The 24881-nt window shown below is 42.3% G+C and overlaps 1 protein-coding gene across 1 annotated transcript in view; it reads right to left on the bottom strand.

The window, feature by feature from the left end:
* Window positions 1-24881, bottom strand: part of LOC311128814 (low-density lipoprotein receptor-related protein 1B-like) — a gene marked incomplete at both ends in the record, with an annotated part of 602749 nt that overhangs the window by 304889 nt on the left and 272979 nt on the right. Inside the window, 5 exons of the mRNA XM_084161045.1 lie at window positions 4001-4144; window positions 4417-4606; window positions 5815-6037; window positions 21911-22073; window positions 24173-24430. Of these exons, the coding sequence (XP_084017171.1) occupies window positions 4001-4144; window positions 4417-4606; window positions 5815-6037; window positions 21911-22073; window positions 24173-24430 (978 nt within the window). The remainder of the gene's footprint in view (window positions 1-4000; window positions 4145-4416; window positions 4607-5814; window positions 6038-21910; window positions 22074-24172; window positions 24431-24881) is intronic.

The raw sequence follows: 24881 nt of genomic DNA, 5'->3' as shown, positions 1-24881 counted from the left end.
GGGGCGGCCCGTCACGAAGTCCAAGATCCAGTTGCAGAGGGAGGTGTTTAGTCCCAGGATCCTTAGCTTAGTGATGAGCTTTGAGGGCACTATGGTGTTTAACGCTGAGCTGTAATCAATGAATAGCATTCTCACATACAGTGAGGGAAAAAAGTATTTGATCCCCTGCTGATTTTGTACGTTTGCCCACTGACAAAGAAATGATCAGTCTATAATTTTTATGGTAGGTTTATTTGAACAGTGAGAGATAGAGTAACAACAACAAAATCCAGAAAAACGCATGTCAAAAATGTTATAAATTGATTTGCATTTTAATGAGGGAAATAAGTATTTGACCCCCTCTCAATCAGAAAGATTTCTGGCTCCCAGGTGCCTTTTATACAGGTAAAGAACTGAGATTAGGAGCACACTCTTAAAGGGAGTGCTCCTAATCTCAGCTTGTTACCTGTATAAAAGACACCTGTCCACAGAAGCAATCAATCAATCAGATTCCAAACTCTCCACCATGGCCAAGACCAAAGAGCTCTCCAAGGATGTCAGGGACAAGATTGTAGACCTACACAAGGCTGGAATGGGCTACAAGACCATCGCCATGCAGCTTGGTGAGAAGGTGACAACAGATGGTGTGATTATTCGCAAATGGAAGAAACACAAAATAACTGTCAATGTCCCTCGGCCTGGGGCTCCATGCAAGATCTAACCTCGTGGAGTTGCAATGATCATGAGAACAGTGAGGAATCAGCCCATAACTACACGGGAGAATCTTGTCAATGATCTCAAGGCAGCTGGGACCATAGTCACCAAGAAAACAATTGGTAACACACTACGCCGTGAAGGACTGAAATCCTGCAGCACCCGCAAGGTCCCCCTGCTCAGGAAAACACATATACATGCCCGTCTGAAGTTTGCCAATGAACATCTGAATGATTCAGAGGAGAACTGGGGGAAAGTGTTGGGGTCAGATGAGACCTAAATGGAGCTCTTTGCCATCAACTCAACTCGCCGTGTTTGAAGGAGGAGGAATGCTGCCTATGACCCCAAGAACACCATCCCCACCGTCAAACATGGAGGTGGAAACATTATGCTTTGGGGGTGTTTTTCTGCTAAGGGGACAGGACAACTTCACCGCATCAAAGGAACGATGGACAGGGCCATGTACCGTCAAATCTTGGGTGAGAACCTCTCACCCAAATCTTGGGAGAGAACGGCCAAGGCTCAAGAAGAAGCAAATTAACGTCCTGGAGTGGCCTAGCCAGTCTCCAGACCTTAATCCCATAGAAAATCTGTGGAGGGAGCTGAAGGTTCGAGTTGCCAAATGTCAGCCTCGAAACCTTAATGACTTGGAGAAGATCTGCAAAGAGGAGTGGGACAAAATCCCTCCTGAGATGTGTGCAAACCTTGTGGCCAACTACAAGAAACGTCTGACCTCTGTGATTGCCAACAAGGGTTTTCCCACCAAGTACTAAATCATGTTTTGCAGAGGGGTCAAATACTTATTTCCCTCATTAAAATGCAAATCAATTCATAACATTTTTGACATCCATTTTTCTGGATTTTTTTGTTGTTATTCTGTCTCTCACTGTTCAAATAAACCTACCATTAAAATGATAGACTGATACTTTCTTTGTCAGTGGGCAAACGTACAAAATCAGCAGGGGATCAAATACTTTTTTCCCTCACTGTAGGTGTTCCTCTTGTCCAGGTGGGAAAGGGCAGTGTGGAGTGCAATAGAGATTGCATCATCTGTGGATCTGTTGGGGCGGTATGCAAATTGGAGTGGGTCTAGGGTTTCTGGGATAATGGCGTTGATGTGAGCCATGACCAGCCTTTCACAGCACTTCATGGCTACAGACGTCAGTGCTATGGGTCGGTAGTCATTTAGGCAGGTTATCTTAGTGTCCTTGGGCACAGGGACTATGGTGGTCTGCTTGAAACATGTTTGTATTACAGACTCAGTCAGGGGACATGTTGAAAATGTCAGTGAAGACACTTGCCAGTTGATCAGTGCATGCTCGGAGTACACGTCTTGGCCTTGTGAATGTTGACCTGCTTAAAAGTCTTACTCATATCGGCTACGGAAGCGTCTGGTAGGCTTGTGTCACTGGTCAGCTCGTGGCTGTGCTTCACTTTGTAGTCTGTAATAGTTTTCAAGCCCTGCCACATCCGACGAGCGTCAGAGCCGGTGTAGTACGATTCAATCTTAGTCCTGTATTGACTCTTTGCCTGTTTGATGGTTCGTCGGAGGGCATAGCGGGATTTCTTATAAGCGTCCGGGTTAGAGTCCCGCTCCTTGAAAGCGGCAGCTCTACCCTTTACCTCAGTGCGGATGTTGCCTGTAACCCATGGCTTCTGGTTGGGGTATGTACGTACGGTCACTGTGGGGACGACGTCATCGATGCACTTATTGATGAAGCCAGTGACTGATGTGGTGTACTCCTCAATGCTGTCTGAAGAATCCCAGAACATGTTCCAGTCTGTGCTAGCAAAACAGTCCTGTAGCTTGGCATCTGCGTCATCTGACCACTTTTTTACTAACTGAGTCACTGGTGCTTCCTGCTTTAGTTTTTGCATACAAAGCAGGAATCAGGAGGATCGAGTTATGGTCAGATTTGCCAAATGGAGGGCGAGGGAGAGCTTTGTATGCGTCTCTGTGTGTGGAGTAAAGGTGGTCTAGATAATTTTTTTCCTCTGGTTGCACATTTAACATGCTGGTAGAAATTAGGTAGAACGGATTTAAGTTTCCCTGCATTAAAGTCCCCAGCCACTAGGAGCGCTGCCTCTGGATGAGCGTTTTCCTGTTTAGTTATGGCCTTATACAGCTCATTGAGTGCAATCTTAATGCCAGCATTGGTTTGTGGTGGTAAATAGACAGCTATGAAAAATATAGATGATAAATAGTGTGGTCTACAGCTTATCATAAGATACTCTACCTCAGGCGAACAAAACCTCGAGACTTCCTTAGTATTTGATTTTGTGCACCAGCTGTTGTTTACAAATATAGAAGCAACATTATGGACTAAACATTCAAATCTTGTTGCTGCAGGATTATTTTGCTTTATCTGAGGCGGGGCGATAAATACAGATGAAGGATCTTAATTTGACCTGCATTGTCACAGCAAAATAATCCTACAGCAACAAGTTTGAACGTTTAGTCCATAATGTTGCTTGATCGATGGTTAGGCTATTAGCTGGCCAAAATGAGGCTAGATGATAAGTGGAATACTGTTATTATAACCGTGTGTTAGTGACATCCTCACTAGTGACAGACATCTCAATATACAGGATCTTCATTTGAGGCAGTTTGCTACAGCAGGAAAAGAATCCTGCAGCAACAGAAATGTTTAATTATTATTTGGATTATAAATAATGGACAATTTTGTATGGGTTGATGCATTTTTCCTAAGGGAAAATCAAGTCTGAAATTTCAAAGTGGAAATTACAAACTTCAGAAGCCTTTTTAAACCTAAAATACTACTACACATTTTAAATTTCCCACATTGCAACAGGGTAATCTAATTAAGATCCTACATATGTATCTGACCCAATTTGTTTCACGATTTTACATCAACAAATAACCTTCAATTAATAACCTTCAATTAATTGCATTTTTATCTCTTATCAAAATGAAAATAAACCAATAAATACATTTACTCAATAAAATGTTGTCTTTCAAATTATCTTTCTCAAAAAATGTTTGTATATTGTCCCATACAATAATCTGTACTCTTAATATTTTGTTCCTAAAAAAAAAGTGTTCGTATTACTATATATTTGTTTTAACATTTTGGCGACCCCACTGCAGTTCCCCCGCGACCCCGACTTTGAATATCACTGCTGTAGATGCTAAAGTGATAGGACACACTTTTGTACTTGGAGGGAACTATTCCATCTCCATTATACATTTTCTACTTTGTTTTTCTACAGCGTTTTCAGAAATATAGGCTATGATTAGATTACATGTTTATGACATAAGGAAAGGAGGGAGAGATGTGACACTGACTTTTGCAGGACTGTCCGTCACTCCCCATACTGAAGCCTGTCCGACATCGACAGGTCCTGGACTTGTAGCTACCGCTCAGCAGACAGATGTGGGAGCATCCACCTGGCTTTCCATACGGGTCCGTCTCACACGCGTGACTCCTAACTAGAGGATAGGAGGAGTAGGAAAGTCTGTTAGACTCATCAAACACACCTCTAACACAATCATTTGACCGTACTTTATCAAGTGATGGAGAATTCTAATCATATCCACAGCACGTTTGTCACATGTAGGCTACATATACATTTGACACCAGCATGCATCACAGTACCATTACTGGTTCAAGTCACAGTGATGCAGACATCTCCATGAGCTTGTGCGTTACAAGTACTGTGCTTGCATGCACATGTTACAGCCGGAGACCAAATGTCCTTTACCTTTTGGCTGAGTGAGTCTGTGGTAAACCCGTATTGCTTCTCTGGAACTCCCTAGGCTGGTTAGTGTCCTGGGTTCTGTGGTGTTAAACCGATGGATCTTGAAGATGTCCATGATATTCCCATTGGAGGGGTCAGAATGAGTGGCATACAGGTAGTTCTCAAAGACAGCTAATCCATGGATGTAGGACACCTAAAACAGAGCAGAACAATGCATTTACATGCAACAGAACCCCCACCCTTGCAAAAAGAACTAAGCTTTTAATCTATAACACAACTCTGGGAGCTCCAGGATCTAAGGCATAAGAGAAAATGTGTGTGTATGTGTGTGTGTGTATTCCACAGCCTTCACAGGGTCATGGAGTGGGCATTTTGCTCTGGGAACATGCCTTGTCCCTGGCTATGACACCGCCCTACACGCTACATTAACCCGACCGAAACCTTCCATGTGGATGCATGCACACGCACGCCTCAAAAATTGATTAAGATGCAACACTGCCAGTAGAAAAAGTAAATTCTGTCTTTCATTTGTCATGGAGACGATATGCAGAGGTCTGCTGAGGCCACGCATTTATGAACAGAAAGAGGCATCATTATGCTAAGAACACCTGCACACACAATGAGGTGTATTTCATACACCCTGGCCTCTTTTTTTCCTTCCATCACCATCACCATCATAGCCTACAGTAGGTCGCTTTCAAGGGGCATCCTTTTGAATAATATTATTCCCCCAATTATCCGTCTCCAAAGTGTAGTACAGGGAGAAGGACTAACGACTTGGGCCATTTGTAAGCGGCCTCATCACAGCTTCTTCCACTCATCCACACTAATGAATCACCATGCAGTGTTCCAGTAAAATCCATATTCAGGAGATATCAAACCTTGGGTGCATCCCTGGCACCCCATTCCCTAAATAGTGCACTACTTTTGACCAGAGGCTCTCATCAAAATTAGTGCACTATATAGGGACTAGGGTACCATTTGGGATGTTTCAACTCTACAGTGACTTTGGCAAGATAGAATTCATTTTGTAGGTAGAAGAAAGGCATTTATTACTTCGCCTGAAATGCCCCCTGAACTGCCATTGTAAGTATAGTTTTGGAAAGCTGTAGTTAACAGTCTGCAAGGAGGAAGGTTTATCATTCTTGTAATGTGTAAGTGTGTGTATGTGATCCTTGCAGGAATTGAACCCACAACTGTGGCATTGCTAGCGCCACGCTCTAACAACTGAGCCACACATTGGACAAACACAGTTCAGATTGTCTCCTCGCAATATCCATATAAATGTCCTCAGACTAATTGCCCCGTGTGGCATGTAAACCGTAAACCCAAGGAGACAATCATCAGAAGCAGAGCTCAGCTCAGCCCCACGACGACAACACAATGAGGCTTGACACTCACTTGACTGTCCTGGATGACTGCGTGTCTGTTGTTCCCATTGTAATCCATCACTTCGATGTAATCCAAGTAGGCGTCTGCCCAGTATACCAGCTTCTTGGCCAGGTCCAGGGCCACGGCTGTGGGTTGCGCTGTCTTGTAATCCACCAGTCTGGTTCGGTTGGTGCCGTCCATGTTACAGCGCTCCACCTTGGCTACGTCCCCATAGTCAGTGAAGAACAGCATCCTACGAGGAGATAATGTGTATAAATAAACTTGTATAAATATGCCACTGAGCAGATGCTTTTATTCAAAGTGACTTAGAGTGCAGTGAGTGAATACATAGCAGGCATAGTAGGTGTATGTGATCCCTGCAGGACTTGAACCCGTAACCTTTGCATTGCTAGCGCCACACTCTAACCAATTGAACACCGTTTCCAGGAAGCGCAATAACAGTAAATATATGCTCATTAACATAAGCCCATTAGGTAGCCCTTGAATGTAAATCATTGTTGAGGGTTTCTGAATACTGTATTCTGCCTTCTATTGTCATCCTCATATCCACCAACACAATGATAGCCAATGGTTATTCATGCCTACATTGGTAATTATTCAGGAATATCCACAACACTTTTTGAACCCAATTACTGCACCTAAGTTAGAGCCATCTACCAAGGACAGTTCTAAATGAACTGGAGCCAACAGGTTTACAAATTGAAGGTGTTGACAATAAGAAAAAGTTACACGGTACTCAAAACAGATACTTCAAGAAAGATCCTGACAAAACCCATTGCTCAATGTTTAATTGCAGGCATGGTATGAAAAGAAAACAAGCCCACTAAACCTTATCATTGTAAGTCTTACAAATTGAACTATTAATTTCCTGATTGTATCTAATGTACAGATAAGTAAATGGTGTGCCAGGGCCAGTATGGTATTGTAGTTTTGTATGGCTGTCTAGAATTACCTCCCACGAGTACCCACTGTTAAGACTATAGCCAGCTCTTTCCAGGAATCACCTCTTCTACAGTACCTACATGAAAATGCTATTGCTTTAAAACTGACCATTCAATGTGCAGTGCCAATTAACTAATAGAAGGTAGGCAAAATGTATTCACAAATCTGGTGAAGAAAAGATGTGGAAAGAAAGTAAGAGAGGTGGCGATACAAAATCAGTTTATTCTCCTTTAAATTGATATGAATGCAGGAAGAGCTACCTTGCTAATGGTTAGGGTTGTAATATGCCTTGATAATAGTTAGGGTTGTAATATGCCTTGCTAATGGTTAGAGTTGTAGCATGCCTTGCTAATGGTTAGGGTTGTAGCATGCCTTGCTAATGGTTAGGGTTGTAACATGCCTTGCTAATGGTTAGGGTTGTAACATGCCTTGCTAATGGTTAGGGTTGTAGCATGCCTTGCTAATGGTTAGGGTTGTAACATGCCTTGCTAATGGTTAGGGTTGTAACATGCCTTGATAATAGTTAGGGTTGTAATATGCCTTGCTAATGGTTAGGGTTGTAGCATGCCTTGCTAATGGTTAGGGTTGTAACATGCCTTGCTAATGGTTAGGGTTGTAGCATGCCTTGCTAATGGTTAGGGTTGTAACATGCCTTGCTAATGGTTAGGGTTGTAACATGCCTTGCTAATGGTTGAGGGTTGTAGCATGCCTTGCTAATGGTTAGGGTTGTAACATGCCTTGCTAATGGTTAGGGTTGTAACATGCCTTGCTAATGGTTAGGGTTGTAACATGCCTTGCTAATGGTTAGGGTTGTAACATGCCTTGCTAATGGTTAGGGTTGTAGCATGCCTTGCTAATGGTTAGGGTTGTAGCGTGCCTTGCTAATGGTTAGGGTTGTAACGTGCCTTGCTAATGGTTAGGATTGTAACATTACTTGCTAATGGTTAGGGTTGTAACATGCCTTGCTAATGGTTAGGGTTGTAATATGCCTTGCTAATGGTTAGGGTTGTAACATGCCTTGCTAATGGTTAGGGTTGTAATATGCCTTGCTAATGGTTAGGGTTGTAGCATGCCTTGCTAATGGTTAGGGTTGTAGCATGCCTTGCTAATGGTTAGGGTTGTAACATGCCTTGCTAATGGTCAGGGTTGTAGCATGCCTTGCTCATGGTGTAATGGTGGCACTCTGAGACAGAGAACCAGACCAGAGCAGCATCACGAGAGAGAATGACAGCCAGAGAGCTGAGGGGAGCTGGAGCCAGAGAGCCCACTTAATCCATACAAGTCAAGGGAGAGATAGTGGTGACCTTTGAACCCAGAGATACATGCTGGGCTGGAAAATAGCGTTGTCAGCGAGAAACAACTCTCTCAAACAGATGAGCCTCCATGTGGCATAGCAATGATGGCTTTCTGGGATAAGGATTGTTGCTGATGCAGTACAGTTGAAATTATAAACAGTATGAAAATAATCATCACCACGGTCATGATAGTCCATGAGACAGACTCCCAAATTTGGACTATCGGGCTCATTTGCGACGACAATGTCTCATAGTGATGTTTTTGAAGGTCAATTTCCCCAGAGTTGTAAAATGTTTGATAGCAGTGCAGCAGTGGCAGCTTTCTCTGTGTTATCAATCTATCTTTCATCCCTCCATCCCATTCATTTTCCCCATAGGGATTTTACCCTATAGAATAAAATAAAACGTTATTGTCCATCCAGGATTTTACCCTATGACAAACAATGTCAGTATACAACAAGTTATTGCTCACGTATACTCTTTAATCATATATCATTAGAAAGCTTAGATTGACAGCTATCCATCAGAAATTTTTGGAATGATCAGGTCAACAGAACCATGACCTTTGACCTCTAGGATACATATTAGAATAACCTGTATAAATCGCTTAAATAATCTTACCACAATTCTGTGAATAATTTATAATCTTGACATACACTATATATACAAAAGTATGTGGACACCCCTTCAAATTAGTAGATTCAGCTATTTCAGCCACACCTGTTGCTGACAGATGTATAAAATAGAGCACACAGCGATGAAATCTCCATAGACAAACATTGGCAGTTGAATGGCCTTACTGAAGAGCTCAGTGGCTTTCAACGTGGCACCGTCATTGGATGTCACCTTTCCAACAAGTCAGTTCGTCAAATTTCTGCCCTGCTAGAGTTGCCCCAGTCAACTGCAAGTGTTGTTATTGTGAAGTGGAAATGTCTAGGAGCAACAACAGCTCAGCTGCAAAGTGGTAGGCCACACAAACTCACAGAACGGGACTGATGAGTACTGGAGTGAGTAGCGTGTAGAAATCATCTGTCCTTGGTTGCAACACTCACTACCGAGTTCCAAACTGCCTCTGGAAACAACATCAGCACAAAACTGTTTGTTGGGAGCTTCATGAAATGGGTTTACATGGCCGAACAGCCGCAGATATCATTTACATTTACATTTGAGTCATTTAGCAGACGCTCTTATCCAGAGCGACTTACAGTTAATGAATACATTTTTTTTATTTTTTTATTTATTTTTTCATACTGGTCCCCCGTGGGAATCGAACCCACAACCCTGGCGTTGCAAACGCCATGCTCTATCAACTGAGCTACATCCCTGCCGGCCATTCCCTCCCCTACCCTGGACAACGCTAGGCCAATTGTGCGCTGCCCATGAGTCTCCCGGTCGCGGCCGGCTGCGACAGAGCCTGGATTCGAACCAGGATCTCTAGTGGCACAGCTAGCACTGCAATGCCTTAGACCACTGCGCCACTCAGGAGACTCACTGCAATGCCTAAGATCACCATGCACAAATGCCAAGCGTCGGCTGGAGTGGTGTAATGCTTGCTGCCATTGGACTCTGGAGCAGTGAAAATGCATTCTCTGGAGTGATGAATCACGCTTCACCATCTGGCAGTACGACGGACGAATCTGGGTTTGGCGGATGCCAGGAGAACGCTACCTACCACAATGCATAGTGCCAACTGTAAAGTTTGGTGGGGGAGGAATAATGGTCTGGTGAAGGGAAATCTTAACGCTACAGCATACAATTACATTCTAGACGATTCTGTGCTTCCAACTTTGAGGCAACAGTTTGGGAAGGCCCTTTCCTGTTTCAGCATGACAATGCCCCTGTGCACAAAGTGAGGTCCATACAGAAATGGTTTGTTGAGATCGGTGTGGAAGAACTTGACTGGCCTGCACAGAGTGCTGATGTCAACCCCATCGAACACCTTTGGGATGAATTGGAACGCCGACTGCGAGCCAGGTCTAATTGCCCAACATCAGTGCCCGACCTCACTAATGCTCTTGTGGCTGAATGGAAGCAAGTCCCCGCAGCAATGTTCCAAAATCTAGTGGAAAGCCTTTCCAGAAGAGTGGAGGCTGTTATAGCAGCAAAGTGGGGCCCAACTCCATATTAATGAATGGGATGGAGAGATGAAAGATAGATTGATAACACAGAGAAAGCTGCCATTGCTGCACTGCTATCAAACATTTTGCAACTATAGGGACATAGACCTTCAAGAAAATCACTATGAGACATCGTCGGCCCATGTGAGCCCGACCGACCCCCCTGGCTCATGAACTATGATGGTCTTTGCACATCCTATCTGAAGTCTATTTTTATTTTCCTTTGTAAATATATTTTGTGACCTTTTACAGTCGTTTTTTTGAATGTTTTTCAAAACGTTTTAGGTTCATGCATCCTACAATTAAAAAAAATATTTTTTTATTTCACCTTTATTTAACCAGGTAAGCCAGTTGAGAACAAGTTCTCATTTACAACTGCGACCTGGCCAAGATAAAGCAAAATGACATTGGCCTGCCTTTCATTGGCCCTTTTTATAACGCTACACTTAATCTACATATAATACTACTATATCTGCACAAGGACACATTTGACTAGTAAATAAATTAGAACAGTTGGGCAAAACCTCCAGGGCTCCTCTTTTTGCAGTTATTCCTCAAAAGAGACAAACTGTACATCTCCAAATCAGAAGTGTTTCCATCAAATCATCCAATTCCTCACCCCCTCAATCCTAATGTGGAGGTTTGCTCTGCAGAGAACCTACAACAACATATATGAGGAGAGAGCTCACTTGGTTTCATATTGTTGAGGATATATTTATCAAAGGGTTTAGTTGGGTTTAAAGTACTGTTTGTACAGTGGGGAGAACAAGTATTTGATACACTGCCGATTTTGCAGGTTTTCCTATTTACAAAGCATGTAGAGGTCTGTACTTTTTATCATAGGTACACTTCAACTGTGAGAGACGGAATCTAAAACAAAAATCCAGAAAATCACATTGTATGATTTTTAAGTAATTAATTGGCATTTTATTGCATGACATAAGTATTTGATACATCAGAAAAGCAGAACTTAATATTTGGTACAGAAACCTTTGTTTGCAATTACAGAGATCATACGTTTCCTGTAGGTCTTGACCAGGTTTGCACACACTGCAGCAGGGATTTTGGCCCACTCCTCCATACAGACCTTCTCCAGATCCTTCAGGTTTCGGGGCTGTCGCTGGGCAATACGGACTTTCAGCTCCCTCCAAAGATTTTCTATTGGGTTCAGGTCTGGAGACTGGCTAGGCCACTCCAGGACCTTGAGATGCTTCTTACGGAGCCACTCCTTAGTTGCCCTGGCTGTGTGTTTCGGGTCGTTGTCATGCTGGAAGACCCAGCCACGACCCATCTTCAATGCTCTTACTGAGGGAAGGAGGTTGTTGGCCAAGATCTCGCGATACATGGCCCCATCCATCCTCCCCTCAATATGGTGCAGTTATCCTGTCCCCTTTGCAGAAAAGCATCCCCAAAGAATGATGTTTCCACCTCCATGCTTCATGGGTGGGATGGTGTTCTTGGGGTTGTACTCATCCTTCTTCTTCCTCGAAACACGCCGAGTGGAGTTTAGACCAAAAAGCTCTATTTTTGTCTCATCAGACCACATGACCTTCTCCCATTCCTCTTCTGGATCATCCAGATTGTCATTGGCAAACTTCAGACGGGCCTGGACATGCGCTGGCTTGAGCAGGGGGACCTTGCGTGCGCTGCAGGATTTTAATCCTGCCGATTTTGCAGGTTTTCCTACTTACAAAGCATGTAGAGGTCTGTACTTTTTATCATAGGTACACTTCAACTGTGAGAGACGGAATCTAAAACAAAAATCCAGAAAATCACATTGTATGATTTTTAAGTAATTAATTGGCATTTTATTGCATGACATAAGTATTTGATACATCAGAAAGGCAGAACTTAATATTTGGTACAGAAACCTTTGTTTGCAATTACAGAGATCATACGTTTCCTGTAGGTCTTGACCAGATTTTCACACACTGCAGCAGGGATTTTGGCCCACTCCTCCATACAGACCTTCTCCAGATCCTTCAGGTTTCGGGGCTGTCGCTGGGCAATACGGACTTTCAGCTCCCTCCAAAGATTTTCTATTGGGTTCAGGTCTGGAGACTGGCTAGGCCACTCCAGGACCTTGAGATGCTTCTTACGGAGCCACTCCTTAGTTGCCCTGGCTGTGTGTTTCGGGTCGTTGTCATGCTGGAAGACCCAGCCACGACCCATCTTCAATGCTCTTACTGAGGGAAGGAGGTTGTTGGCCAAGATCTCGCGATACATGGCCCCATCCATCCTCCCCACAATATGGTGCAGTTGTCCTGTCCCCTTTGCAGAAAAGCATCCCCAAAGAATGATGTTTCCACCTCCATGCTTCACGGTTGGGATGGTGTTCTTGGGGTTGTACTCATCCTTCTTCTTCCTCGAAACACGGCGAGTGGAGTTTAGACCAAAAAGCTCTATTTTTGTCTCATCAGACCACATGACCTTCTCCCATTCCTCCTCTGGATCATCCAGATGGTCATTGGCAAACTTCAGACGGGCCTGGACATGCGCTGGCTTGAGCAGGGGGACCTTGCGTGCGCTGCAGGATTTTAATCCATGACGGCGTAGTGTGTTACTAATGGTTTTCTTTGAGACTGTGGTCCCAGCTTCTTCAGGTCATTGACCAGGTCCTGCCGTGTAGTTCTGGGCTGATCCCTCACCTTCCTCATTGATGCCCCACGAGGTGAGATCTTGCATGGAGCCCCAGACCGAGGGTGATTGACCGTCATCTTGAACTTCTTCCATTTTCTAATAATTGCGCCAACAGTTGTTGCCTTCTCACCAAGCTGCTTGCCTATTGTCCTGTAGCCCATCCCAGCCTTGTGCAGGTCTACAATTTTATCCCTAATGTCCTTACACAGCTCTCTGGTCTTGGCCATTGTGGAGAGGTTGGAGTCTGTTTGATTGAGTGTGTGGACAGGTGTCTTTTATACAGGTAACGAGTTCAAACAGGTGTAGTTAATACAGGTAATGAGTGGAGAACAGGAGGGCTTCTTAAAGAAAAACTAACAGGTCTGTGAGAGCCGGAATTCTTACTGGTTGGTAGGTGATCAAATACTTATGTCATGCAATAAAATGCAAATGAATTACTTAAAGATCATACAATGTGATTTTCTGGATTTTCGTTTTAGATTCCGCCTCTCACAGTTGAAGTGTACCTATGATAAACATTACAGACCTCTACATGCTTTGTAAGTAGGAAAACCTGCAAAATCTGCAGTGTATCAAATACTTGTTCTCCCCACTGTATATTCCACAATCAAATGGGAAAGGAACTCTAGGCCTCACTAAACTAATAAACATTGTTGTTATTTTAGTTTTTGCTTTTAGCCTAATCAAAATCCATTCTCACATCATAATATGATGATGTATAAATATGCCCCCTCAGTCAGCATTATTTGTTAGGGAAGTAAGAGTGTAACTAAAACAACCACAGGGAAGGTGAAACAAAGTTCACTCTCATTTCAATTCCTTTTCAAAGATCCTTTTAACAGTGGGAAAAATAGACCATACCATATCCATCAAAGCTTTCCAGAGGCAAAAAGTAAAACAATAGCATTCCTTTTCATGAAAGAGAAAGAAAAAATCTAAACAACAGCAAAATAAAATGGAGGGTGGTGTCAGAACATATTCCGTAAACATTGCTCCTCATGCTATACTGCTATCACCATCCTCCCCAATTTCTTTTTGTTTTCACTCCATTGCCCCAGGCTCTCTCTCTCACTAGAAACAGCTGTAGCTATGTCTCACCAATTAGAGGAAGACGAGACCAGAACAACGCTTACTCTTGATAGCCAATCTAGCTGGCAGCATTCATGCCCAGCTCCTTGCTCCCCGCGGGGCCTGCACACGCAATCTCCTCCTACACCATCATCCCTCAAAACACACACCATGTCACGTCATGCGCGTGTGTGTGTGTGTGTTGGTGTGTGTGTGTGTGTGTGTGTGTGTGTGTGTGTGTGTGTGTGTGTGTGTGTGTTTGTATGTGACTAACGTTTCCACAACTAATGTTTTTCCATGAAAAGTAAACAGGCATGTTTGTCCTGGGGAGTAATTGCATTATATTTTCATGAAGTTAAAAGGGAATGTTTGTCATTCTCCATGCAACCACAGTCACAGCAACACACTGCATAGATTCACAGTCAATCATAAGAGACAAGCCACATTGCTTTAGCAAAACAACACAGAGACATTTCATAGGAAGGAAGCGTTTTGGGGAATTAGGTGGGGAATACATTGCGAGGATGTGAGAAACCAATCTAAAATCCTTGTATCAATAAAAATGTTCACTTCACAGGAATCATTTTGCTGTGCAGAGTAGACACTGCATTATTTACAGATACAGGAGTTATACTGAGAACCAGAAGCATGCATCTGAAGTTATGTTGAATAATCTGGATGCTGAGGTTTAGCTGAGGGAAAGTACTGTAAAAGTTTTATCCATTAAATTAGTTCAAAGAACATATTAGCTTTAAGGGGCCAGGTATAATAGAGGTTAGTACAGAGCCGGCGCCAGAATGAATCAGTTGGACGGGCCTTTTACATGGGACCTCCTATGTGTGCACACGCTTGCGCGATAACAATTATTTTGAACGGGGTGTAATAGTAAAGACCATAGGCAGCTTGTGAGTTTCACGCATTTACGTGGAACAGTTTCATTTAAATAATAACATTTTTGTTCGTCAAAATCATTGTCATGTGGTTAATCATAGAAATTGGAAGTAAAATTATACAAAACTAAAGGTTAAAATTAAACTACGGCAAGACCACTAGCCTCTACCATATGGACACATTGATACACTGTGATCCATTGGCAGCTAAAGAAATGAGAGCATAGAACTCAGAGATAGCCTATTAGCCAATGCAGCAGTAGGCCTATAACTTCCATCATCAACTAAGTAAAGTACATAGGCCTAAAGCCGACAAATAAAAATAGTAGAAAATATCCTGATAAAAATTCTGATTCTTTCAATCACATTAATCTCACTACTCCGCCTGTCTGCCTCCCTTTCTATCTGTCTTGACTTGAACTATTGCTAGTGAAGTGCAACATTGTATCAAATCATCACTGGGTCTGGCCAGAAGCTGTCATTAGCGAACTTGCAACATTGTATCAACTAGCCTATTCCGGGCACTCAGAGTTTCCGGAGAGACAGCTGTTTTATATGACGTTTCCACTGGAAATATGGGATCATCAGATCATTATATTTTGTTCTTTCACACCGAGACTTGGTGATTATCGAGTCCGGGAGTGTTGGAAAGATTTTTCGAATACTGAGGAACTTTCATTCACAATGGATATTAAAAAACATACTTAATTTACTGGTGTGAGGTGAAGAGAAAATTACTGAGAAGCTCAGCTTATTGGTGGTGTACGAGGTGAGTTAAGACAATCAGAAATCAGACATTGCCAAATGGGTACTTTCTTACATATGCATGCATTCTGGAGAAACACACCATATCTTCACAACATACACATCCCCTTCTTCTTGATGCTACATTTAAAATTATACTCAAGACATATTATCTTCATACATATTTTAGATGCTTTTCACTGACAGCCACAACTCAATCAGCTAGACCTATTACCATGTGCACTACCCAAATTGTGGGCTTCCTAAATGGGCATAGGCCTGCACACTTGTGATTTGAAACAATCCAAAGCTATTTCTTTTTTAATAAACTAATGATCCTCTGTGGCTAAGTCATGCTACATGGCAAAGTATTTAGAATTATTTTATTTAGACAGGAGTAATGATATAATTATGGCAAAACATCAATTTACTTCAGGGCAATCCAGCATCCTAACAGTGCACTGTGCACCTGCCAACTTTCCTTTCCAATTCGCAAAAGGCTGAAACCAGAGATGTATATGCGAATAGTTTCAGGAAACTAGGCGTATATTGCACAGCACTACTTCACAGGAGAACGTAAACATTAAAATATATATATATATTTTTTTTGGGCAGAAAGGCCTTCTGGAATGTGAACTTTTATGTGCCTTAATAACAAACATATATGTCAACTGTTAATACAAATCAAATTGTTAGATTACAAGCCACAGAAAAAGAAAGGAACCTTCCCGCTAGCCATGATTGGAAGAAGTTGAGAGAGTTTTGAAATCAGTCGAACACCTGGAGGAAGCAGAGTATGATAGCTAAGGAGATGGAGAAAATTATTGCGTTTGATTGCAAATATGTGGAGGGGGTCGAAAAAAGAAAGCTGGCTGTTGTATAAAACACCTGTCGTTTTGAATGGTCATCCAACTCAGAATTCCAACTCAGGAACTCAGGCCTCTTTATAGAGCCCAGACTTTCTGACCTGAAGATCATTGGCGTCATGATTTGACCTCGTATTTTTCCAAGTTCCCAGTTGACTTGAAAGCACCATTAGGTTCATTGTTTAGCTAGCTAGCTACATGTCTAAACAAAAGACTCCACTTTGCCAGATGATTACATGACCCATCAAGTTAGCCAGGTGTGTCTGGGGGTGATTACGATCATCTGTTGTATTTCATGAACATGTGTACATGTCTAGACAATAGTGACCCATCCACTTTGCTAGATGTGGCTGGGGGGGTTGGTTATAGCATTTCTTTCACATGACCCATCAATTTAGACAAGTGTGTCTCGATCAGAATCATCTACAGTGAGGGAAAAAAGTATTTTATCCCCTGCTGATTTTGTACGTTTGCCCACTGACAAAGACATGATCAGTCTATAATTTTAATGGTAGGTTTATTTGAACAGTGAGAGACAGAATAACAACAAAAAAATCCAGAAAAATGCATGTAAAACATTTTTATAAATTGATTTGCATTTTAATGAGGGAAATAAGTATTTGACCCCTCTGCAAAACATGACTTAGTACTTGGTGGCAAAACCCTTGTTGGCAATCACAGAGGTAAGATGTTTCTTGTAGTTTGCCACCAGGTTTGCACACATCTCAGGAGGGATTTTGTCCCACTCCTCTTTGCAGATCTTCTCCAAGTCATTAAGGTTTCAAGACTGACGTTTCGCAACTCGAACCTTCAGCTCCCTCCACAGATTTTCTATGAGATTAAGGTCTGGAGACTGGCTAGGCCACTCCAGGACCTTAATGTGCTTCTTCTTAAGCCACTCCTTTGTTGCCTTGGCTGTGTGTTTTGGGTGATTGTCATGCTGGAATGCCCATCCATGACCCATTTCCAATGCCCTGGCTGAGGGAAGTAGATTCTCACTCAAGATTTGACGGCACATGGCCCCGTCCATCGTCCCTTTGATGCGGTGAAGTTGTCCTGTCCCCTTAGCAGAAAAACACCCCCAAAGCATAATGTTGGGATGGTGTTCTTGGGGTCATAGGCAGCATTCCTCCTCCTCCAAACACGGCGAGTTGAGTTGATGCCAAAGACCTCGATTTTGGTCTCATCTGACCACAACACTTTCACCCAGTTCTCCTCTGAATCATTCAGATGTTCATTGGCAAACTTCAGACAGGCCTGTATATGTGCTTTCTTGAGCAGGGGGACATTGCGGGCACTGCAGGATTTCAATCCTTCACGGAGTAGTGTGTTACAAATTGTTTTCTTGGTGACTATGGTCCCAGCTGCCTTGAGATCATTGACAAGATCCTCCCGTGTAGTTCTGGGCTGATTCCTCACTGTTCTCATGATCATTGCAACTCCACAAGGTGAGATCTTGCATGGAGCCCCAGTCCGAGGGAGATTGACAGTTCTTTTGTGTTTTTTCCATTTGCGAATAATCACACCAACTGTTGTCACCTTCTCACCAAGCTGCTTGGCGATGGTCTTGTAGCCCATTCCAGCCTTGTGTAGGTCTACAATCTTGTCCCTGACATCCTTGGAGAGCTCTTTGGTCTTGGCCATGGTGGAGAGTTTGGAATCTGATTGATTGATTGCTTCTGTGGACAGGTGTCTTTTATACAGGTAACAAGATGAGATTATGAGCACTCCCTTTAAGAGTGTGCTCCTAATCTCAGCTCGTTACCTGTATAAAAGACACTTGGGAGCCAGAAATCTTTCTGATTGAGAGGGGGTCAAATACTTATTCCCCTCATTAAAATGCAAATCAATTTATAAAATTTTTGACATGCGTTTTTCTGGATTTTTGTTGTTGTTATTCTGTCTCTCACTGTTCAAATAAACCTACCATTAAAATTATAGACTGATCATTTCTTTGTCAGTGGACAAATGTACAAAATCAGCAGGGGATCAAATAATGTTGTCCCTCACTGTAATAATTATAAAATATTTATATTTTATGTATCTGGACAATTTCTATTTTTTACATTGCTACTATGCAAGTAACCATTTCACTGTACCGTTTACACCTTATGTATCCTGTGCATGTGACAAATAAACATAGATTTTATTTTTTATAGTGTGTTTTTACCAGAGATGGTAATGTGAAGAACAACATGACCTCCATCAAAGTCAGATTAGGATATAGGCCAAGGACTAAATAAAGTGTATTTTTCTGCTATTACTTTCAACACTTTTAGTCTTGAAATCTTTGGTTGTTTACTACACTACCTTACTCACTCTGTTTAGCACATGTCTCATGTAAATCATTAAAGAGATGGGTGGGGCTAATGCTTAAGAGGGTGTGAATGATGCTGAATGGGTGTAGACAAAGAAGAGCTCTCCAGTAGATGTACTAAAACATTCAAGGGTCATTTTCTCAAAAGTGGCGTTACAAGTTTATCAACTTTCAAAGCATAATTACTTTCCCTGTGTTCCTCAACGGCAGTGTATGATATATCATTTTCTAGCTCTGAGTCTATACTTTTATCCAATGTAAAAAACACAATTTCAAATTTTGCTACACATCAAGACGGTCGGTAACATATAATGACAAGATGCTCATGTCGCCACCCTAACAATGGGAGTCTTTGTCCCAAAGGCGAGAAGACAGGCAACAAGTTTAGGTCTGCATATTATTCCCATAGAAACGCATCAGGCTTATTCTAGACAGATTTTGGCGAGAGTGAGTCCTCTCGCTTCGCCTCTTCCTCTCTGCTGAAACTATATCACTGGAGAAAGCATCTGAGAGAGCAAAACAGTGCCCCTCTATATGTATGACATGCCATACTCTTTTGGTCCAGACAGCATCAGATACATGGTCTACACATACTGAGACAGAGGGGCGCTGTTTCGGATGTTTTAAGTGAGATTGATGCGTCTTTCTGTCGACTTGTGTCTCGGTCAAATAAATGATCAATATTTCAATATTTTATTAGTACAGGCAAGGAGGTACAGTAGTGCGGGCCAAGCCCCCTAAGGCCCGCCCATAATGTCGGCCCTGGGTTAGTATATAACCGCCAAATAACACACATCGAGATGAGAAGTTCCGATGCTCTCATTCTGGTGTTGTTTGCACTGTGAATGGCTTTGCTCCGCTAAGAGCCCCGGTGCTAAGATACAGCATCTCTCATTAAACAGCTGTTCTGAATTCATGCCTACTGCCTGTCCTTGTACCCTCATGAATATAATGGGGCTGACTCTCTCTCTCTGTTGAACTTCTCCCAGGGAATATTACAATAGAACAGAAACCATTTTAGCTGCTGATACAGTGCCTTGCAAAAGTATTCATCCCCTTGGCGTTATTCCTATTTTGTTGCATTACAACCTGTAATTTAAATGGATTTTTATTTGGATTTCATGTAATAGACATACTCAAAATAGTCCAAATTGGTGAAGTGAAAAAAATAACTTGTTTAAAAAACGTATACAAAATAAATAACGGAAAAGTGGTGCGAGCATATGTATTCACCCCCTTTGACATGAAGCCCCTAAATAAGATCTGGTGCAACCAATTACCTTCAGAAGTCACATAGTTAAATAAAGTCCACCTGTGTGCAATCTAAGTGTCACATGATCTGTCACATGATCTCAGTATATATACACCTGTTCTGAAAGGCCCCAGACTCTGCAACACCACTAAGCAAGGGGCACCACCAAGCAAGCGGCACCATGAAGACCAAGGAGCTCTCCAAACAGGTCAGGGACAAAGTTGTGGAGAAGTACAGATCAGGGTTGGGTTATAAAAAAATATCTGAAACTTTGAACATCCCACGGAGTACCATTAAATCCATTATTTAAAAAAAAAATGGAAAGAATATGGCACCACAACAAACCTGCCAAAGAGGGCCGCCCACCAAAACTCACGGACCAGGCAAGGAGGGCATTAATCAGAGAGGCAACAAAGAGACCAAAGATAACCCTGAAGGAGCTGCAAAGCTCCACAGCGGAGACTGGAGTATCTGTCCATAGGACCACTTTAAGCCGTACACTCCACAGAGCTGGGCTTTATGGAAGAGTGGCCAGAAAAAAGCCATTGCTTAAAGACAAAAATAAGCAAACACGTTTGGTGTTCACCAAAAGGCATGTGGGAGACTCCCCAAACATATGGAAGAAGGTACTCTGGTCATATGAGACTAAAATTGAGCTTTTTGGCAATCAAGGAAAACGCTATGTCTGGCGCAAACCCAACACCTCTCATCACCCCGAGAACACCATCCCCACAGTGAAGCATGGTGGTGGCAGCATCATACTGTGGGGATGTTTTTCATCGGCAGGGAATGGGAAACTGGTCAGAATTGAAGGAATGATGGATGGCACTAAATACAGGGAAGTACTTGATGGAAATCTGTTTCAGTCTTCCAGAGATTTGAGACTGGGAAGGAGGTTCACCTTCCAGCAGGACAATGACCCTAAGCATACTGCTAAAGCAACGCTTGAGTGGTTTAAGGGGAAACATTTAAATGTCTTGGAATGGCCTAGTCAAAGCCCAGACCTCAATCCAATTGGTGGTATGACTTAAAGATTGCTGTACACCAGCGGAACCCATCCAACTTGAAGGAACTGGAGCAGTTTCGCCTTGAAGAATGTGCAAAAGTCCCAGTTGCTAGATGTGCCAAGCTTATAGAGACATACCCGAAGAGACTTGCAGCTGTAATTGCTGCAAAAGGTGGCTCTACAAAGTATTGACTCTGGGGGGGGGGGGGTGAATAGTTATGCATAATAGTTATGTTAAGTGTTCCGTTTTTTTGTCTTATTTCTTGTTTGTTTCACCCCAAAAAATATTTTGCATCTTCAAAGTGGTAGGCATGTTGTGCAAATGAAATGATACAAACCCCCCAAAAAACTTTTTTAATTCCAGTGCCTTGGGTACTTTGTGGTGGTGACAGTACCAAAAATGCTCAAACATAGAGGGTCCTGCAGGGGAGTTTTCTACCGGGGGGGTGTGAGGGGGAATCAGTAAATACTGATGAAACCTAGTGACAGTGGGAGCTGTCTGGAGCACTGGCTCCCCAGCATTTACACAGCTAGACATGCTCCGAAAGGAAAGCAAAATCTGCATTGCATAAGGACAGGCAATCATGCAAATTGTTATACTGTACGGTAGGCTACAGGTTGTAAAGTGTTTAAAATTCTGAGAAAGGCTTTATTCAATCATCTTAAGATACTGTAGTGGGTTTCTGGAATGGTTTTTCAGAAGTGGCAGTTTTTAAGTGTTTACTACCCCATCTGTGATGTGCTACCATGGAAAACACATTTCTGGAAGCACTATCCGGAAAACCACTATGTGCACTTGATTGAATACCAGCCAATTGGTTTATATGTCAAGTCAAATAGACAAAAAAAAATGCATACCATGGGTAAGTGACAAGATATGTGACAATAGATGTAGCCAATGGAATTGAGGGATACTAAAGGTTACACTTGTAATTGCCAGTCAAAGTAAGCATACAAAGCTAACTCACCCCATAAGTGGATCCACAGCAATTCCTTTAGGATTGGTCAGATCTAAATCTATGATGGTGATGCAGGTGTCCCCAACACGGTTGCAAACAAATATCCTGTCGCTTACATGGTCCACAAAGTAGAAGTTTCCAGTGAGCCAATCAATGGTCATGTGCTCTACATCTATGGATGAAAACAAGTCATTAAATTCTTGCCACCAAACCATTCTTTGATTAAGGACATATTGTGAGGATAAACCTGTTAATCTTCCATTATGTTAGATAGCATTTTATCATAGACATTCATGTTATTCACTAAAGGTAGAGACACATAACTGAATGCAAAGTAAGGAAGGAATTTAACCTTGATGGTATACTGAGCATGAACAGCATTCCTTAAATTCTTGAATTAACAGGATAGAGTAGCACTACAATGACCCTAAAGAAGAGAGTGACCATGGGAAGTGCATTGGGTAGGCATTTCCTACATTGTGAAAGTAAGTACAGTGGGGAAAAAAAGTATTTAGTCAGCCACCAATTGTGCAAGTTCTCCCACTTAAAAAGATGAGAGAGGCCTGTAATTTTCATCATAGGTACACGTCAACTATGACAGACAAAATGAGGAAAAAAAATCCAGAAAATCACATTGTAGGATTTTTAATGAATTTATTTGCAAATTATGGTGGAAAATAAGTATTTGGTCAATAACAAAAGTTTATCAATACTTTGTTATATACCCTTTGTTGGCAATGACACAGGTCAAACGTTTTCTGTAAGTCTTCACAAGGTTTTCACACACTGTTGCTGGTATTTTGGCCCATTCCTCCATGCAGATCTCCTCTAGAGCAGTGATGTTTTGGGGCTGTCGCTGGGCAACACGGACTTTCAACTCCCTCCAAAGATTTTCTATGGGGTTGAGATCTGGAGACTCCAGGACCTTGAAATGCTTCTTACGAAGCCACTCCTTCGTTGCCCGGGCGGTGTGTTTGGGATCATTGTCATGCTGAAAGACCCAGCCACGTTTCATCTTCAATGCCCTTGCTGATGGAAGGAGGTTTTCACTCAAAATCTCACGATACATGGCCCCATTCATTCTTTCCTTTACACGGATCAGTCGTCCTGGTCCCTTTGCAGAAAAACAGCCCCAAAGTATGATGTTTTCACTCCCATGCTTCACAGTAGGTATGGTGTTCTTTGGATGCAACTCAGCATTCTTTGTCCTCCAAACACAACGAGTTGAGTTTTTACCAAAAAGTTATATTTTGGTTTCATCTGACCATATGACATTCTCCCAATCCTCTTCTGGATGCACTCTAGCAAACTTCAGACGGGCCTGGACATGTACTGGCTTAAGCAGGGGGACACGTCTAGCACTGCAGGATTTGAGTCCCTGGCGGCGTAGTGTGTTACTGATGGTAGGCTTTGTTACTTTGGTCCCAGCTCTCTGCAGGTCATTCACTAGGTCCCCCCGTATGGTTCTGGGATTTTTGCTCACCGTTCTTGTGATCATTTTGACCCCACAGGGTGAGATCTTGCGTGGAGCCCCAGATCGAGGGAGATTATCAGTGGTCTTGTATGTCTTCCATTTCCTAATAATTGCTCCCACAGTTGATTTCTTCAAACCAAGCTGCTTACCTATTGCAGATTCAGTCTTCCCAGCCTGGTGCAGGTTTACACTTTTGTTTCTGGTGTCCTTTGACAGCTCTTTGGTCTTGGCCATAGTGGAGTTTGGAGTGTGACTGTTTGAGGTTGTGGACAGGTGTCTTTTATACTGATAACAAGTTCAAACAGGTGCCATTAATACAGGTAACGAGTGGAGAACAGAGGAGCCTCTTAAAGAAGAAGTTACAGGTCTGTGAGAGCCAGAAATCTTGCTTGTTTGTAGGTGACCAAATACTTATTTTCCACCATAATTTGCAAATAAATTCATTAAAAATCCTACAATGTGATTTTCTGGATTTTCTTTTCTCAATTTGTCTGTCATAGTTGACGTGTACCTATGATGAAAATTACAGGCCTCTCTCATATTTTTAAGTGGGAGAACTTGCACAATTGGTGGCTGACTAAATACTTTTTTCCCCCACTGTAAATATGAAGATATACAGAAAAAGTGAAATTGAGAAGAGAGAGACATAGAGAGAGGCAGAAGGAGAGAAAGAGAGAGACCGGGAGCATTTGAAGGCTTTCTGAGGGGGCATGACTGAGTGTGCTCAATAAATCAATAGTTGCCAACATTGTAAACTGGAGAATGTCTTTGAAAACTTGACACACTGCAAGACATACTTTGTAAACTTTGTACTGTTTTGATATCCATTTCCATTGTAAATCCATTCAGATTCTTCATCTTAGCACAGCGTAGCCGTCTGGAGGAGTCTGAGGAAAGAAGCCAACACACTTCCTTTTCCTGGTAATTGTAATCCAATGAAAGGGATCCATTTTCATCCAACAGCTTCAAGGTCTGTAGAATAGATCCATTTAATCGTGTGGTTGCTATGCGATCTGACCTTCCAATCAGTAGAGCTGGAGGACTGTCGCCAGGGTCTGGAACACAAGAAAAATAAATTTGGAGAAATTAGGGAGAAACAACATGGTGGAAATTCTTCACATGGAATATAAAAGGCCTTTATCAACCCAAGAGGACTAAGAAGATATTTAACAGAATGTGTATTTTCTTCAGTTAATTTCTGTAATTTATAACTTAACAGAACAATCTCCTGAAGGAACATCTAAGCTACATCAAAGCTACATCAGATTCAATAAAACAATTATTGCAATTACAATGTTCTATACAGCTGTTATCTCCTCCTCCACCCATTACACCCCATGTCCATCATTGTCATAGATGAGCTGGAAAAGTATATCTAAATAGAGGCCTTCTGTTAACTATAAAACTAATTTACCAGCTGTTTTCTCTATACATGAGCAAACTAACTTTGTTCAGGAAGGAAAACTGGAGGATGATGAACAAAAAGTTTTGTTCGACAGTCCAAGC

The sequence above is a fragment of the Coregonus lavaretus genome, assembly GCF_964263955.1.
Source record: "Coregonus lavaretus genome assembly, chromosome: 5".
NCBI classification, from domain to species: domain Eukaryota; kingdom Metazoa; phylum Chordata; class Actinopteri; order Salmoniformes; family Salmonidae; genus Coregonus; species Coregonus lavaretus.
Note: the sequence above shows the minus strand (reverse complement) of the source record. Positions and strands in the feature narration are given on the sequence as shown.